The following is an 18,816-nucleotide window of genomic DNA, read 5'->3' as shown; positions in this document are numbered from 1 at the left end:
CACATTGCAGACCATTTTAACACATTCCATCAGTCAAAAAAAGAGGGAGTACATCCTACACAGAAGTACAAAATATAATAACCTGAAACATACTGAATGTTCTGTTAAAACAAACTGTACTTTGTTAATACTAAGCAAAGCCCGTATGTCCCTGTATTTATCCCACCACCACAACTTGCTCCCCGAGCAAGCTTTGATTAAATGAAGTACAGAAGCAATCAAACACTGCCATTTAAGTTTTTGAATCAGAGGTCTAAACAGCCACATTTGTAGAGAAACTAGCAGACAAATCAGCTAAATGTAAAAAGGGAAGGAGGAAGTTATGTATTTGCTGAAGTTATAGCACCATGCCATTCCTGCAGTTTTTTTATTTCTAAAAAATACTACTTTACTCAAGTGGTAAATTTTAGTCGAAAACATGAAAAAGTTTTAAAATGTTTTAATGTAAAAATTGCCATAGTGAATAACAGAAATGTTTATTAAACATACTTTGTTTTAGATTCACCTATAGAATTGGGAAAGGCGGGGGACACAGATGTACCTAGCCATATAAAACAATGCATAAATTCTGAGTTGTGGATATAGTTAATTATAAGACCCCATTCACACTGCGAGTGCCAGTCGTTCGCACTAAAGCGATGCTCATTTGCTTTTCGGCCGCTGGCGGGGCGCTTTTAACCCCAAAGAAGAAGTTAAAAACGCCCGTGTTGCAGGGCTTCCGAAGTATTTTTCAGGCGCTTTGGAAGCGCTGCCCATTCATTTCAATAGGCAGAGGATTTTGGGAGCGCCTCAAAAATGCTGCTTGCAGGACCTTTCCTAACATCCCACCCGAGTGTGAAAAAGTCACACTGAAATGAATGGGAAGCGGTTTTCAGAAGCTATTTCTAGCGCTAAAACACCTGAAAGCCGACTCCGTGTGAAAGTGGTCTTAAAGTGCAGTCTGACTTTTGAAAAAGTGAAATGTCTAAAAAAAATGTTTGCTTTAGATAAGAGGGAAGGATAGATTAGGATCTGTAATATTGTGTTTAATTTGGTCATGATGTTGTATTACTTTTTTGGAAGTGGCCTGTTTTATATTGAGCAGTTCTTCTTATGGTATATGTTTGTCAATTCAGTAAACAAAAAAACAAAAACAAAAAAAAACAAAACAAAAAAAAAACAAAAAAAGGAAATGGTGAAAAGATCCCCTTTGCTTGCTTTTTTTTTTTTTTTTACTTAGAGACAGAAACTTTAGCTCATGTATTTGGAAGGAAGGTCAGGGGTCACCTCAAGTCTAAAGCTGCTGTCTGACCTATCATAATGCATACTCATAATGGACAAAGTGCGATGCCAGGCAGCTAGATATCAGACTTCAGGTGACCTCTGAACCTGTGACAACCTGACTCGGCAGTGATGGCTTCCGTTTTTCTACTTTGGGACGTTGCATTTAAAATAAGCTGAAAAAAAAAAGGCATAATAACCAGACACATACTGGAGATGAATGCCAAGAGTCCAATTTTCCACCTGGTTCCCATTTTTAGTAGTTGCCCGATACTTAAATTAGAGGTGTGCTTTACAGTTCCTAATTCCTTACAATTGCCACAGACATTACAAGGGGGTCTCGCCAACACTGGGATTTTTCATTAACGTTATGGAGTTTGCAATATAAGGGTGAAACAGTGTTAACTAGTATCTTTTTTTTATAGTATAATTGTATTCATTTTCATACACAACAAACAATACAGAAAACAAACTGTATATAAAGTGAACATCGCTTAAACCATTACTTAATCTGGTAAACTGGCATACATTTAGTGAATATGTGACAACCCAAAGGTTCAATGTCCATTCTGCTTAACTGGAGTCAAGTAATGAGCAAGGGGCTTCATTTATTCTTACAAGGAGTCAGTGGTATGGTACTTTCGGAGCTGACCCAAGAGCGCCAAATCTTAAGGAATTTTTTGGGGCATCCTCTGGCCTCATATGTCAACTTATATAATGGTATTGCACGATTAATGGTAGTGATCCAAAAGGCTATGGTGGGTGAGGATTGAGACTTCCAGTGGATAGTTATCGATTTCTTGGCATAGGTTTGTACATTTTTAGATATACCTTCATCATCAATATATCCCAATAAGCACCGTTGAGGGTTGCAGATATTGGGTATCAGGGTCAAGGAGCTGATGAAGGTCGTGACCTCTGACCAGAACTTCCTAATCGGGGTGCACTCCCACATCAGATGGAAGAATGTGCCATCTGTCGTACCGCATCGAGGGCATACTGCAGAGGGCAATCTGTTTAATTTGTATAGTAAACATTGTGTAAAGTAGGATCTATATAACAATTTTGTCTGTATCACCTTGTCACGAGAAGAAATGACTGAGGGGACCTGGAGGGGAAGAACTTCCTGCCAGATGTCCTCCGTCAATTCAGGGATGTCGGCACTCCATTTATCAGCCGTACTGCTAAGCCTATGAGTTGTAGAATGTAGGAGGGATCTATAATATGCTGAAACTAGTTTAGTGTGAGAAGAATCGGTCAGTAATCGAGGAGTGAGTTGAACAACTGTGTTCTGAAGGCCAAACTGCGTTGCAGCAGTGTGATGTATCTGCAAATATAGAAAATAGGCCGTATTGGGTAGGTTATATTCCCGACGAAATTCTTCAAAAGGGCGGAACATATTATTTGAAAATACGTGCATGATAATTTTCACTCCCTGTTTCGACCAAACCCCCCCCCCCCCCCCCATCGGTAGAATTCCTGCAAATTTGGATTTCCCCATAGCGGGGTATTTGGTGAGTAGGTATTGTGTTCGTTGAACGACAGCATTTTAGTGAGCCTAAAAATCCATAAGGTCATCACTAGTATAGCTGTGCCCTCCCTCTAAGGGACATACGATGAATCAATTTATGAGGGACACGTAGGTGAGTACAGCTGCTTCCAGGGCAGTGGCCGCATTGTTGGTTTCAACTACTAGTATCTTTAACTGTTTTACTGATGGAGTATATTATTATTATTATTTTTTATTTATTTTTTATGTGCATATGGGAAGAACAGTGTCTTAGTGGGAAGTGCTTCTGCCTTGGAGCAATAGGGTCGTTGGTTTGACTCCAAACCAGGACACTACTTGCATGGCACTTGCATGTTCTCCCTGTGCATGTGTGGGTTTCCTCTGGGTGTTTTAGTATTCCCCACACTCCAAAAAACATGCTGGCAACGTAAAAGACTCTTGACCAATTTGGCCCTAGTGTATGAATGCATGTAGGGTAGAGACCTCAGATTGTAAATTGACAGCAGAGACTTCTATGAATATAAAATAAGCAAGCATTGCATAAATTGTTGATGCTGTATAAATATAAACGTGCTGTTATTGAAAATAAAATAAAAAATGTTCTGTGACTGAAAACATCTCAAATGGAAACTATATGGGGGGGGCAAGCTTATTTGCTTACAGAATGTACAAATATGTAGTACGCACAACAGTGCGATTACCTTGAGCTGGTATTACGAATGGCTTACACATAGCACAGTCAAATCCACCATCGGCTGCACTCTCTACCTCTGCCTCTGTGTTCAGGTTCTGGCAGGTGCCATGAGACCACCTGAATACAAAATTGTTCAAGAAGAAATGTAAGATTTAAAAAACAAACAAGAATTACTTAAAGCGGAGAAAAAAATCAAAACCGAAACTGGAATATTGCAGCTTACCAATCATTAGATTTGGTAGCTGCTTTAAATTTAGTTTCTAGGCTTTTTTTTACTCTGAATAAAGGAGCACAGGGGGCACATTTGGGACAGCAGCACCGTCAGTTTGGGGGGTGGGGGGTGTTAGATGGACTAGCAGATTTAGATACAATTACAAATTGAAGCCAAACTCCAGCCAACACTTTATAAGCAGATAAAGTAACAGTATTTTTTTTTTCCTTTTGGGATAAAGGCTTTACAAAAATGAATGAAAGATGAGCATTTTAAGCACTTCTGTTAGTGGTAAATGGTTTGTCCCAACCCTCTAACTTACACTTTGTCAGGACAGCTTGTTCTGTTAAAGCAGTGGTCATCAACTCTTGTCCTCAGGGCCCTCTAACAGGCCAAGTTTGCAAGATAACTGAAATACATCACAGGTGATATCATTTGCTGCTCAGTGATTGCAGTATTCTAGTCTGCAGCTCCCCAAGGTAATACATAAAACCTGGCCTGTTAGTGGGCCCCGAGGACAGGGTTGATGACCGTTATGTTAAAGGAAGCTAAAAACAGAGTTACTGCAAAATCACCAGATGAAAAAGGAAAAGTATAAAAAATGAAAAAACAAATGTAGCCATCACATCTAAACATAGGCGAGCTACAATTTAATACATTTTTGTTTTATTAGCACCTGTAAAGGATGAAGCAAAGTACTTGCCTGTCACACTGCCTGCATTGGAGAATGATTTCATCTTCTATGTAGTTCTGGCCACACACTGGGCAGGTAGACAAACTAGCACATGGAGCACACTGTGTGTAATTGTTCTGCCATTCACACCGCAGCCCTGGTGTTATTGCTTTGCAGTTGTTACATGATACACACCTGGTTAAAAAAGAAAGTGACATTCCAGAGTTCAGGAAATTTATGTGGATTACACTATGTGAAAGGAGATTTATTTTTTATTTTTTTTAATAAAGTGTCTAAGATAAAAAGTCATTTTTTCTGTTTATATTCAAACCTGCCATGCAAAACATCTAAACTGTATGGATAACGCTTCAATCAGTAAAGCTCACTGTCCCTGGTTGGAGAGCTCTTGCTCTGTCTGCATTTCTCCACAGAAATCACCACTTCACTACAGAGAGCAAGGGTCTCACTGTGCAGCTTTCTGGCAGGGGAATGGCTTTTCTACTCAGACTAAGATCCCATACACACTATTAGATTTTCTGCAGCTTTTCATCTTCAGATTTACCAAAACAATATAATATCAGGTCAAACCTTAAGAGTTTCAATTTGTATGCAAATCAGGCAGTCCCTTGGCACTACATAGTTTTGGTAAATCTGAAGACAAAAATCTGCAGAAAATCTAATAGTGTGTATGGGGCTTAAGATTTTGAGCACCTAGAATGCAATTAGCCGACTTAAACCAATGAGTATTTATAAGGGCTGAAACGCACCTTTGTAATAGGATGCTTTGCTATTTCACTTTATATGCATTAGCACATTGCCACAGATTTTGACACGTGTTGCAAGATTCACAAATTTTCCCAATTTAATGTAATCATGGGTGAAATTGTGTGCGACATTTATAAATAGACCCTTAAGTGTCTCAAAGTGGTCAGTGCTGTCAGTCCTAAGCCCTGTACACAATACTAGTGTGTAGGGGCTGAAGGAAGAAAAAAAAAAAAAAAAAAGATGGCTCAGGAGGAGCTGCTGTATTAACTATCTGATATTAATACAGAGATCTCCACTGCTGAGCTATTGTGTTCTGGCAGGGAGGACGACCCCCCCCCCCCCCCCAGACAATCCAGTCAGCACTCTAAGCCATCGGTAGACCTTTTTCGGTCATGCCACTTCGACAGAAGCCGGCTGCAGTTCATATTTCTATCTATCAAGTTTCTATTGAACTTTTCAGCCCGTGTGTACTAGGCTTAATCCTGTGAGCAAAGAGCAGGGGTTTGGGCTGAGCCACTGTAGCCCACAGGTGTGCCCCCATAGCAAGAGGCTTGCTATGGGGGCATTTTGAAAAAAGGAGGAGCCTGGAGCGTGCTGGCTGGTGACCCCAGAAGAGTTTGGGGTCACTCTGTGCAAAACGATTCAGCAGAGGAGGTAAGTAGAACATTTTAATAAATAAAAAATCTAGCATATTTACTTTAATGTTTGAGGCTGGGTTCACACCGCTGCGGGGGGAGAACCGGATGTGATTCGCACAGCAAATCACATCCGATCTCCGTAGCGGTGCGAGTTCAGCCATACAGATAGTATGGCTGAACTCGCAGCGGTCCCGCAGCAAACTCGCACGGGACCCTTTTTTGGGTCCGCAACGGAATCGGATCGCATGGGGGTTCACACCATGCGATCCGATTCCTGTGCGAGTCGGCAGATCGCACTGCGATATGCCGACGGATCTGGGGGTGTCATTAACATAACATTGACACCCCCAGCCGTCCGCATAGGGCAGTGTGAACTGCCGGCGGGAGGTATGCGATGCGGGAAAACGCCCCGCATTCGCGGCGTTCCCGCATCGCAGCAATGTGAACCTAGCCTAAAGGTGAACTCTGGGCTTAAAAAAAAAACAAAAAAAAATTTAATGCAGCTACATCTTCATTAAAAATGAATATGGGGACCTCAGATGAAGACTGTGTATTATTACTGGTGTCTATCTTTTAATGTAATTTTAGAAACCCCCTAGGTGGATTGACTCCAGGCATTTTCAGCTTAAAGAACTAACTCACAAGAATCACAAATTAAAGTGATTGTAAAGGTTTTTTTTTTTAAACAAACATGTTATACTGACCTGCTCTGTGCAAGGGTTTTGCACAGAGTGGTCCTGATCCTCAATTTCTGGGGTTCCCCCCTGTGGTGCGCCTGGCTCCTCCTCCACATCGTGTGCCCCCGTGGAGAGCTGCTTTCCATGGGGGCACTCATGCGGGTGCACTCCCGAGTCCTGCTGTTGCGTCAATTGACATAGACAGCATAACTCCGCCACGCCCCATTGTATTTAATTGACAGCAGCGGGAGCCAATGGCTTCCGTGGCTCTCATTCAATCCAATGAGGACCCAAGATGGCAGCAGGAGCTGCTGTGCTCATCCCCATCCCTGGGACGCTCAGAGTCACATAACAAAAAGGGGGGCTCTGGGGGGCTGCTGCAGCACAGAAGGTTTTTCACCTTAATGAATAGAATGCAATAAGGTGAAAAACCACAAGGGTTTTACAACTCCTTTAAGTGAGGCAAAAAGGTAGTGTAATGGGTAGTTCGAACTAACCTCCACTGCATACACAGCCAGGAAGAGAGCTTTCAAAACTTCTCAGTGTTGCAGTACTGTTACTGCACATTTTTGGGACAATCCTTTAATCTGAATTGCAGAAGTTCACCTGAAGCAAACTATTAGGCTGACTTCAATTCAAAGAAAGCTCTGGACCATAAGGGCACATCTGAGATATGAGATTGTCTTTTGACAGCTTAGTTCCCAGCAAATATGCAGTGAAGGCAGGTGACAAAATTATCCTTTGCGCTTGCCACCCACACTACTTTCATTTTGTGACTTCAAAGTGTTTAAGATTTCTTTCAGTAGTAAGCCAAGGTTCACACTGCTGCGGGATTGAAATTGTGCGAGTTCAGCTGAATGCGCATGATTTCATTCCCGCATGTCAATCCAATTTCAGAGACATCTATGTGGTGTCCTGCACATATGTCTATTGAAATTGCCAAAAGCAGTACAGAAACTACTTTTGGGAATCTGTGCGGGGACGCAAAGCTGGCTTCGCCCCAATTTGGGTGGTTCCATTGCGGGCAATAGCTGCTGATTTGGCATACAATTTGACATGTCAAATCGCATCAATGTGAACCAGGGCTTATATAAGCATAGAGGGGGGGGGGGAAGGGTGTGACTGTTGTAGGAGCCCCACTTAATTACTTTGCTTGTACATCTGAATACCTTATTAAGTCTTCCTTTCAAAAGAAAAATGTATTTACAATTCTACTAAAATAAAAATAGACAGCAGTAGAAACAAATCCAACTGCATCAAACTATGAAACAATAACTATAGCAATGAATAACACTAACCATTTACACTTCCATCCTCCTTTAGGGACAGTCTGTAAGGGTGGATCTAGGCAGTACGTATGATAGCTAATGTCACAATCATCGCAGAGCAGCAGTCGGCCAGGATCAGTGGCCTTTCCACAGGCCTCACACACTGTGCACTCCAAACACCTCCAGCCTTTACGAAGGATGACTTTACTTATCTGAAAATGTAATAACGACGTCACATCTATATATTCTAATAACAAAGCAGATAGAAATTGTTTTTAAAAATGCATTTTTTGTATTCAAATAACATCAAATTCTAGTTAAAAAATGAAGGTTTGAAGCTGCCACACTTTGGGGAAGATTTACTAAAACTGGTGGACACAGAATCTGGTGCAGCTGTGCACAGTAGCCAATCAACATCTAGGTTTTTTTGTCAAAGCTTAATTGAACAAGCTAAAGCTAGAAGCTAATCGGTTACTATGCAGAGCTGCACCAGATTCTGTGTTCACCCGTTTTAAGACATCTCCCTCCATGTGACAGAGGTTCTATAAATAAATGTTTAATAGTTCATGTAAAGTGTATGTATTAGCAAGGAAAAGATATTCAATACAACTCTGCAACATATGCACATATCCTTTTGTTATATCTTTAAAAAAAATGCAGCAAGTAAAGAAAAATCTTTGTTTATCCTGCCAGAAATCCAGTAAGCTCTTGCTACTTTCAATTAGTGATGTCAGCCCTGTGGTAATTTCGCTCTGTTGGACTAACAGAACACATCACCTTTATGTTAGGGCAGTGGTGGTTTACTGGAAAATTATACAGGATTTCAACTACTGCCCTTGAGACTCCCCTTAGGGGTGCACAATAGCAGTGAATTTTCTTGCATCAAAGTGCATTGTGTTGACATAGGCAGCCCATTAAAATAATGGGCTCTAACACACCTCAATGCCTGAAAACATTGGTCCTGTGGCATTTTCTGTGGACATAACAGCCTCCGCCATTGGTGTCAATGACGACAATAATTGCACCCCGCAATGGAATCAGCAGCAGCACTGCTAACCCCCCCCAACATTGGTGGTCAATGGCAGTGTTTTTTCACAGTTGCAATTTCAGGCTCCTGCACACCCTCTCTAGCTGTCAGCCTGTAACTTTGTGTGGGCTGTCAGCTTGTAAGCTGGAGGAAGTGTAAATGGACTAAAAGTGTGCCAATCCGCATGCTCACGGCCCATTCAAACTACAAGTCAATCTGCTGCTGTGGTGGACGGGACTTATAATTTCCTCATTCACAGATTCTAGTGAATAAATGATATGGCAGAGCCCCGCCATTTTCAAAATATGACAGCGGGTGCAGAGGATCCTCCGCCCACTGTCACAGGAAAGGAGGGAATCAGGGTTGGGGGGGTAACTAAACCCCCAGCACATACCTGATAACATGCTCCGACGTTTACCTCTCTTTCCCCAACAAGGCCAGGACTATACTTACACTGTAAGGCATAGTTACTGTTTTTAGTCCAGTGCCAGGTGCTGAAACACAGAGTGTTTCAGCATGCGGCAAGGTTCCCACATCTACCTAACAGGTGGCAGACCCAACTCAGTTGGCAGTACAATGGGCACCAGGGTGTTACGGAAAGCAGGAGATGAAGTTCACAGAAAAGACCTCAGACGGGGCACATATCACTACTTAGGAAATCAGTGCAGCAGGTGGTCAACTCACTGCAGGAACCTAGGAGCTCCCTGGATTTCCATTTTTCAGTATTTTTAAAAAGACAAAACATGGAGAAATAGGCATGTATTGCAGAGATGCAGTGAGATTTTTTTTTTTTTTTGCTCAAACATATTAAGAGAGAAGAAGCCTCCCTACAAATCTGTGTTTTGCTTTCAGTTGTGTATACCTTGTTTGTATTCTGGGATAGACTCCTGCTTGTTAGTAAGATTTAGCATTTCCAAAGTCATACTGGTCATCAATGTTAACCTATTACAAATGCCAGTGAAATGGCCAACCAATAGTAGGAGGGAAATAACGATACAGAAATGTACACGCTGCCAAGTTTAATGCATTGACCTAAAATCAAATGACAGTCGAATGACAGCCATAGGTTACAGTTTGAACTATACAGCATACAGTGTTTGGTATGAAATAACTTGGTTCTTGTAAAGTCACTCAAGGCCATTTCACTTAACACTGATGAAGATCACAGTGTGAATGGAAGTAGGTGAGAGGATAGAATTGATCACCAGGTAATTTTCATAAAAAAAAAAGAAAAAGAAAAAACACTCAAAATCATGTGTTTTAACAAATCTCAAAAAAACACTGAACTTACAAAGTATTAGTGTACAGCTGGAAACATAGCTTAAAGTGGGGTGCCAGCTAAAAAGAAAAAATTAAAAGTCAGCAGCTACAAATACTGCAGCTGCTGACTTTTAATAATCAGACACTTACCTGCCCCAGGGTCCAGCGATGCGGGGGAACGAAGCCCCCCCCCCCCTCTGCTCGCGGCGCTGTCATTCTTACTGTGGGCACCTACTGCGCATGCGCGAGCGGCAGAGGGCGCCGTGATACACCGCACAGTCATCTGGGAAACAAGACAGGTCCCAGATGACTGTGCGGCGTGAGGGGAAGTGATGTCACCAGCCCGGGCAATGAAGAAGGCAGACTACGACGGACCCCCCTAGCAATAGGCATTTAGAGGTGAGTAAAAAATGTTTTTCCCCCAATTATTTATTTATTTAAAGAATTTTAAACTATTTTTTATTTTTTGGTGGCAACACCACTTTAAACGTCCAAGTAAAAAAAAGAAAAAAAGAACTGGAAAACGTACACTGGTATTGTTACCTGAAGACTGGACGGGGTTCTGCTTTGTCTTAAGATAATAGCATGGGTTTTTAATTACCTTAATACTGACACAGTATGGATGGTAGCATTGCCCACACTGTGAGCACGCAAGTAGTCTTCCTTCAGCACCTTTACCAAAACTACCGCACACCAGGCACATATCCTGCCAGCCAAAAGAAAAATACATTGTGAGCCTACTACCTCATATAACAACATTTCAGCAGCTGTGATACATGCACAAGATAACTTGCATATAAAACATGATGTACAAAAAAAAGTCTCTTAAAATTGAAGAAAAAAAATATTTTTTAAATTTAAGCCTGTATACCTTTATAGCAATGTGTACATATTAAGACCAGAATCACTCCCATTGATTCAGCAACAGCATTTACCACTGTGCTAGACCCCATTTGCCAAAAATACAACATGATAGTTCCTTTTTGAAAGAAATTCCAACCTAACATTTTTTGTTTTGGACAGAGCAGGAAAAGTAGAAGGAACGGCAGTGGCAATAAATCTGCTGCATCCTGCTGCTGCTGCTTTTGACAACTGGAAGTGGCCAGCTGTGGCCGCCAAGCCCATACATTGTAATGACAGACCTCCAGCTATTTGTGGCTGTTTCACACAACCAGCGATTAACTGTGGCGATTGTTGCTGGATGCACTTTGCACCAGGGCAAACTGCTAGTGCAAAAGTAGTGTAACACTTCGAACAGTTTTTATACGTTATGCTCCTGCCCCCCCCCCCCCCCCCCCCCCAACTCCTTGTCCCATTGACACTGGTAAAAGAAATTAGGGGAAGGGAATGGGTGTCTCCAGCATTTTTTCCCCTTTTATTTTGTGCACATCAAATACTTAATCTACACGCCTTTTTCTTTTTACTACTATATCTGTTTTTTACCTTTGGCTTTTATTTTCTACCGTTTTAATGAAATCTTTGTTATTACTATATGTTACTATTATGTTACTATAAAACATTTTTTAAAGTGGGAGTTCAGCAGAAGCTGTTGTCTTTCAGGCTATCTGTGAATAATACTTTCATGATTTAATCTGAAAACATAGGCAGGAGGGGGCCGAGTCATTGCTCTGCTCTGTTCAGTTCAACACTATTCAGTTCTATGGGTAAATTTCAACTTGAACTTTGGAGCTGGTTAAACTTGTTTTTTCCAATAGTTACATGACAAATATTATTACATTTACCTAATATATTTAACATTTAAAAAAAAATATAGTGAGTGAATCTAATTTTTAGTTGAACAGTTACAACTCTTTTGGCAGGAAGACAGTTTAAATGTCCAAATCAATCGAGTGTTTAGTGTTTTGCCTGCAGTTATGCTTTATGTGGGACAAAGACTGCAGAAACGAATATATATTATAAAACGGGCGTGAGGCGTTAAGGAAGTATTTTGCTCCTTTCAGGCTTTAAACACAACTAGAACTTAATTTGCTTTGACCCTATGAAAATAATTGCCAACCTGATGCAAGGTGAACTTGTCGCTTGTGGAAAATAAAACAACTGTGTTGTGCATTGAGGTTTCTTCCTCCTCCTTGTATGATGAAAGATCAATTGTGGTTATCTGTAGCAGGAACAAAGAACACTTAGAGGTCTCTCAGGATTATCCAGCATGTTCCAACATTAGCACAAACATCTTCCCAAACAAAACTTTCCCAGCCTTTCTGTAATAGTAGTCACTAAAGCGCTAACATACCTATCAGTTTGTACCTTGTGAACTGTAACTTCAGCAGAATGATAATGTGAATATCTGCCTTTACATTGACTGCCTTCCACATGACCTACATACACAGTCACGTAATAGACTGGTGGACTGAGAATTGGCAGGCATTCCATTTTAGAGGTGGCCTACTTAAAAGAGTGCACTTTTCTGGGAACCAGTGTTAATTTCGTCGGCAAAAATATTTGTCATAATTTTTGCCAGCTGCATGTTTTCAGTGAAAAAAAAAATAAACGAAAACAAAATTAAAATTAGGTCAGTTGACGAAAACTATGATGAAAATCAAATCCAATGAAAATGTGAGGGAGGGACTTTACCCACCTGAACTTTCCTTTTCCTTGGAGATCCATCCACCTGTCTATTAAAGCCACAGCCCCCTGACAAGCTGTGTTGTCTGAGAGAGGCCAGTGCCCTCTGTCTGCCTGTGAATTCTGGAACAATGCCTTGCAAACCACATGGTGAGTGTTTCCCCTCCCAGCAAGGTAGCAGTGCTGAGCACTGTGTAAAGCAACAGCCTCCACAGACCATCCAGTTCTCTACCCTGTGCACCACTCCCTCACTCCCATTTACTTCCCCATCCCTGATATATGTTATTCAAATTTTACTCCAGGAGCATATAAGAAGTGAAATTGTAAATTCCAGAGAAATGCTTAAATAATGCATTAGGTTTTGGTCGACTAAAACATAGGTTTTAGTTGATTAAAAAGCACTGACGATTTAAATAGACTAAAATACAACTAAAAATTCAAGATGACTAAAATCCAACTAAAACTAAAATTGCATTTTAGACAAAAGGCTATAACTAGAATAGAAATTTGAAGTCAAAATGAACATTGCTGGCAACCATTAGTCTGCCACTGTTCTGAAAATCAAAACATGTGAGGCTCAATTCACAACGCTAACACACTAGAATAAGACCAATGAGATTTAAAAAAATAAAATAAAATAAGGTCCTTGTAAGCATGGTAGATTAATCCTATTGTATTCCCAGTGATGGCAATGCCTTAAGGATTAAAATGTATTGCACCCAACTGCCCGCCACCATTGTGAGCCTCAACAAGAATATATAGAATAGGTGTTCACGGTAGTAGTAATTTCTACCATAAATTTCCAGTAATTGCCAGAGACATTATGTGATTTTTCTGAAATTAACTGGAAATAAATGTGATTATTTTTTTTACTTAGGATTGCAGATGCAGAAACCTATGCCATAATAATTAAATATAGGGGAATCAAGACAGTCCAATTGCAATGGTGAGCTGCAAAGCACAGAATTAGGTGCCGGCAGGGGAAAGTACTTCCCACTATTAAATTCAGCCCCACCTACATAATGCAATTTTGTTTTATTTAGGGTTGCTGATGCAGAAATGCAGCAGGTATTGCAAATCATGCTAGGAGGCATTTTAAATCAACCAATATTTTTTTTCAAATTAAGGTCAAAACATGGCTCATTTATAAAGCGCTAGATATTAGCTTGCTTTGACTAACCAAAGGATACATGTAATTGCTTGCTATGTGCTGCTAACACTTTTTTTTCACAGGTCTTCAAAAAGGACAAAACCTCTACAGTAGTGCTATTGGAAGAACTTTTGCCAAATAAATTTTCATTTTCTTTACATTGGCATGGCAGTTATTTTAGAGAGAATCAATGCACCCTATTAAAGAAACCAAGTAAAAAAGTGAAATGTACCCCTGGAATTATATAGTTTCCTATAGGCGCTTTTAATTTAGATCGGCCTCTTCCTCCACGGCCAGAGAGTCCAGAACCTCTTGGTCTCCTCCTTGGGAATCCGGAGCCTCGACCCTTAAATATGACAGGCAAAGATAAATAAAATTATTAAAAATATAAGAATAAATCAAACATATACAGTACATTATAGGGGATTATGGAGACAAGGAAGAGTAAAAGGGGGGAAAAAGTAAATATTGGGGGGAATCGAAAAAAATGAGAAGGAAAGGAAAGTGTCATCTATGATCACAGCAAACAGATCATCACTCATTACTTTAGTGCAGTTTGGGAAAAAAAAGTAAACATTTCATTGATTCCTACAACCAACACCTCTAGGTCATTTTCCTCTTGTTTTAATTATTTTTCTGTTATGCTCTGATGCTTACATGTTGTGTGGCAGAGACCCGGTCCACATGACGTTACAATTTATAACTATATTAATACATTTTCTTAAATTAACCACCACAGACCTGAGACGCCTACATGTGGCTCCACAACTTATTTAGAAATCACAAGTGAGAGAAATAAACCAATCAAGAGCCAGAAGAAAACCTTTTTTAGCTTAAAATAAAAAAATTTGGACTCATTTGTAGAAACAAAAAAAACATTAAAATCATCTCAGTGCTTACAGTTATATGAAAAAAATGTGGTACCCCTGGTCAAAGATTTATTGCAATTCTAAAGGGTCTACATTTTTGCACATGTCACGTTTTTTCATCAGTCTGCCGAGCGTACCCAAGAGTAAATCATTTGTTCCCTGCAAAGATTATGTTACTATAAATACACTAGAAACAATTTAAGACTAAGCAAAGATGCAAATTTTGCCAGCAGTGTCCAGACTTTGCAATTGGGCTATGAATAAAATATAAAGAAAGCCTGTAGTAAAAATAAAGTATAAGCCGCAATTGTTGATTTTCTGAAAATGCTAGTTACCTGGCAGTCTTTCCGACCCAATAGAAGCTCGAAGGAGGTAAAGTCAAGGCAAGATCAAAAATCCTGATTCCAGTAGTTGTCGCTTTTGGATCAGCATTGAAGTCTTGTATCCCCAGCATTTTTAGGATGAAGAGCAACAGCCTCCTTGTTACTTTATTAGAGAATATGTTACCCCAACATTTTATTTTCCTGATTTGTGCCTGCTGTACGGTGTACAGTGCTTGTATGAAAAAAGTATCCTGTTCTCTGCTTTTCTATTTCAAAATGACCACACTAGGCACGAGAGCACATCTATCCCAGCGTGATCAGTTCTCTAGCTGTGCTGGGAACTCAGTCTGCTCTCCTCCAATGATCAGATTTGTGCCCCCTTCTGCTCAGAGATTCACTGGGAAGATCAATATGTTGCGGCTCAAGTCAGCCAGCTGGTGGTGACGTCAAGAACTGTAGCTCCACCCAACGCGTTTCCCCATACAAGGCATCGCCTGGGAATGAAGACTCAAGTTCCCATGGATGCCTTGTATGGTGAAATGCGTCGGGTGGAGCTACAGGTCTTGATGCTGGCTGGCTTGAGCTGCGGCTGTTTGAATGATCACCATTTTTGGGACTTTAGTGCCTGTGAAGTTTTTGTTTATTAAAGTAGAGTCAATACAGCGCCATGAAGCCTCTTCTTTTCACCTCATTATACATTCCACTGTTGGAGATCACCTGGAGAAGGTTATTGCCGTTGCTGTAAGGAATATTATATCATTGGATAGCCCGCTGCAGGAGAGAGGATCCCTTTACTGGATGAGCTCATGGAGGTGGTTTCCTTGGCTGAACAATCCCTGGGTGAGCGTTTTTGATTTCTATAATCTGAGATCCAACAACTCTGGTAAGAGGCGCTGATTGTTTTCATGAAAACAGTGATCGTTGGCATGTCCCTTCACCCATTTGCACTTACTGAAGCACTTTATGGACTTTATTATTACCTATATATATGGTTTTTATCAATTTGTGTTTTAATCCAGTTTTTTTTTTTTATTATGGCAGTTTTATCATTTGGTTGCGCACTTTATTCTTTACACACTGTTACATGTTATACCTCGCTATACAAATCATGTCTCACTCAAACTTCATTCACACGGCATAGTCATTTTGTGTGTAGATCACATAATGAGAATGGCTCAGCGGGTTTCTTTTTTCCTTATTTTTTACATTTCAGTGAAATTTCATTTTCATTTCATTTTCCACATTTCAGTAGTGTGGTGTTTAACCACTTTAATACGGGGCACTTCCCCCCCTTCCTGCCCAGTACAATTTTCAGCCATCAGTGCTGTCACACTTTGAATGTCAATTGTGCGTTCATCCAACACTGTACCCAAACAAAATATTTTCTTCCCACAAATAGAGCTTTCTTTTGGTGGTATTTGATCACTACTGGGGTTTTTATTTTTTGCTAAACTAAAAAAGACAGACTCTTTGGGGGAAAAAAAAGTTTTTCTTTGTTATAAATTTTGTTTTTGCCTTCACCAACAGGCACTGATGGAGAGTTACTGATATGTAGAATTGATGGGCACTGATATGCAGCACTGGTAGGTGGCACAGATGGGCACTGACAGGTGGCACTGATGAAGTACTGACAGGTTTTACTGATGGGCACTGTGATGGGTACTGGCAGGCGTTTCTGATGGGGCACTGATTGGCATTGTTAGCACATCTGATGGGGCTGTGCTGATAATCAATGTGTCGCCGATCATCTCTCCCTGTGAGCATGAACCAAGGAAAGCAGTTTACCATCACTTCCTTGGTCACAGCTGATCACATGGTAAGGAGCCGTCAGAGGCTATTTACTACAATCAGAGATGCGGTGTGTCAGAGTGACAAAGCACCACCGATCGTCATGCTGCGCGCACCCGTGGGCCGGTATGTTATCCTGCGGGACGTCATATGATGCCCAGTCAGGATAACTGAACCACTGGCTGGCCGTCATTCTGCTATAGGCCGGGTGGGAAATGGTTAAGGGATTGATGGTTGTTTAGTAACATAGAAGTCTTTATCTGCATACTTGCTTAGGCTGGTTTCATACTGTTTGGCCGCAGTGCGGGTGTATCCACGGTTTTCACGCATTTTACCAGTAGGATTAGCCACTGCCCCATAGACATTCCATTAGGTTGCGTGTTTTCTGAAAGCACATCAAAAGTCCTGCATGTTGCATCTTTGGTGCACTTTCATAAAACACGCCAAAAACTAGTGGCCTAATAGAAAGTCTATAAGACTGTAGTTAAAACGTGTGGAAAAAAACAGTCCATCCGCCCTGCGGCCAAACAGTGGCACAGCAGTTTGAAACAGGCCTTAGGGATTGTGATTCAAAGTATTTTCAAAATAAGTCATTAGGAATGGCAGCCACCATGTATCGTTAAGAAAAGGCTTTCTTAATTAAATATATAAATATCTATTTTACTTCAATATTTGCATGAGCAAGAGGAACCAACTATGCTTGCTTAAGTGTGTCATTCTTAGGCCTTGCTTATCATTACAAAGCCTACTGTCTATTGATCAGATAAGCAAGATGGCTGGCATGCTCCCTAAATGAAGAACATTTCTCACTCAATTACTATTCTACCATTTCTATTATTTTGATAATGTTTAGCAAAGATTGCACCCAATGTGAAGACACCTGTTGCACAATAGTGCCATTTTGCCCTATTTCATCAGTATAGCAACCTTGCTTGAATACAGTATCACAGCTGAAATCTTTAATATTTTTTTGAGTTGTAAATCAGTGGTGCTTATTCAGCACCATGCCACGGTAAAAATAATTTCCGCACTATACTTTTATACTGGCATTATACTTTTATACAGATTTAGAATTGCTTTGGGCATACTCTGAGATGTAGTCTTCAAGTTCCTAGGTATCTCAAGACTTCAAAGTGTATGTCCAGCCAATTTTTTTTTTCGTTTGGATAGAGTGGGAAAGGATAAGAACCCATCAGGTTTTCACTGCTATCTGGGGCTCTGAGAGGTTTCCTTCAAATCTTCAAAGTAGTGGAGGTAGTAAGTGTCTGCATGAGCCTGGCACCTTACATGCAAATCCAGTGATGGCTGGGTACAGTACCGTAGTAGTAGCAAATACTTCAAGCTAGACCAAAATACCATACACTATCTGGTGTCCTCAGTGTTTTGTTGGCCCATATCAAAAATAAAAGGTTCAATGGAACACACTTCTTGATAAAGTTCCTGGTTTTCTTTTACAAACAAAAATATACAATAAAAAAAAAAAAGAAAGGGGGCTAATTTGTATCTGGGAACTATAGGACATAATCACCTGCTATTGTCTTTATAGTAATAATCAAAACTGCTATATTATCCAGTCTACATCCAATAACAAGATGTATAAGGCTACATGCACAAGGGCAGTTTGCGCCATGTCAAATCCTGTTGCCGGCAGTCTGCCAAATTCTATGAAATGTAAATTGCGCAGAGGCAATGAGCTGTAACAAGTAGCATTCCCCTATAGGGCCATATGCGTTCAGGGATGTATGTCCTGAATACAGAAGTCCTGTATTCAAAGTATACACCCCTAAACCTATTGCTTAGTACAGCGCCCAGCCGCTGTGTATTTTAGCCTGTGACAGTTTGACAGGCTGCGGACAGCAAGGTTGGACGCTGCAGCTGTGCCTCCTGAGCGGCAAAAAAAAAAAAAAAGTGGGATTTGGCATTCTGGCAACTCTGCTCTGAACTACATCCCCAACTTGAACCCAAAATATCACACAAATTGTACTCCTGATCCTCATACTCTAGCACCCTTGTCATCTACAGGACTTCATCTGAGCTTCTTTTATCCTCTGGAACTCTCTATCTCAATTTGTCCGGTTATCTCCTCCTCTGCCTTTAGACAACCCCTGAAAACTCATCTC

At 40.6% G+C, this 18,816-nt stretch overlaps 1 protein-coding gene across 10 annotated transcripts in view; it reads right to left on the bottom strand.

Moving 5' to 3' along the window:
- KMT2C (lysine methyltransferase 2C) overlaps window positions 1–18,816 on the bottom strand; it is a 407,832-nt gene that overhangs the window by 119,050 nt on the left and 269,966 nt on the right. For all 10 annotated transcript variants that reach the window (XM_077491169.1, XM_077491171.1, XM_077491174.1 and 7 more), the window contains 6 exons: window positions 13,949–14,062; window positions 12,001–12,102; window positions 10,585–10,689; window positions 7,727–7,908; window positions 4,379–4,543; window positions 3,472–3,581 (listed from right to left, as the gene is read on the bottom strand). In XM_077491169.1, the coding sequence (XP_077347295.1) occupies window positions 3,472–3,581; window positions 4,379–4,543; window positions 7,727–7,908; window positions 10,585–10,689; window positions 12,001–12,102; window positions 13,949–14,062 (778 nt within the window). The remainder of the gene's footprint in view (window positions 1–3,471; window positions 3,582–4,378; window positions 4,544–7,726; window positions 7,909–10,584; window positions 10,690–12,000; window positions 12,103–13,948; window positions 14,063–18,816) is intronic.

This window comes from Lithobates pipiens, unplaced genomic scaffold, assembly GCF_037356315.1.
Source record: "Lithobates pipiens isolate NorthernLeopardFrog02 unplaced genomic scaffold, aLitPip1_a1.2 Scaffold_19, whole genome shotgun sequence".
Taxonomy (NCBI): domain Eukaryota; kingdom Metazoa; phylum Chordata; class Amphibia; order Anura; family Ranidae; genus Lithobates; species Lithobates pipiens.
Note: the sequence above shows the minus strand (reverse complement) of the source record. Positions and strands in the feature narration are given on the sequence as shown.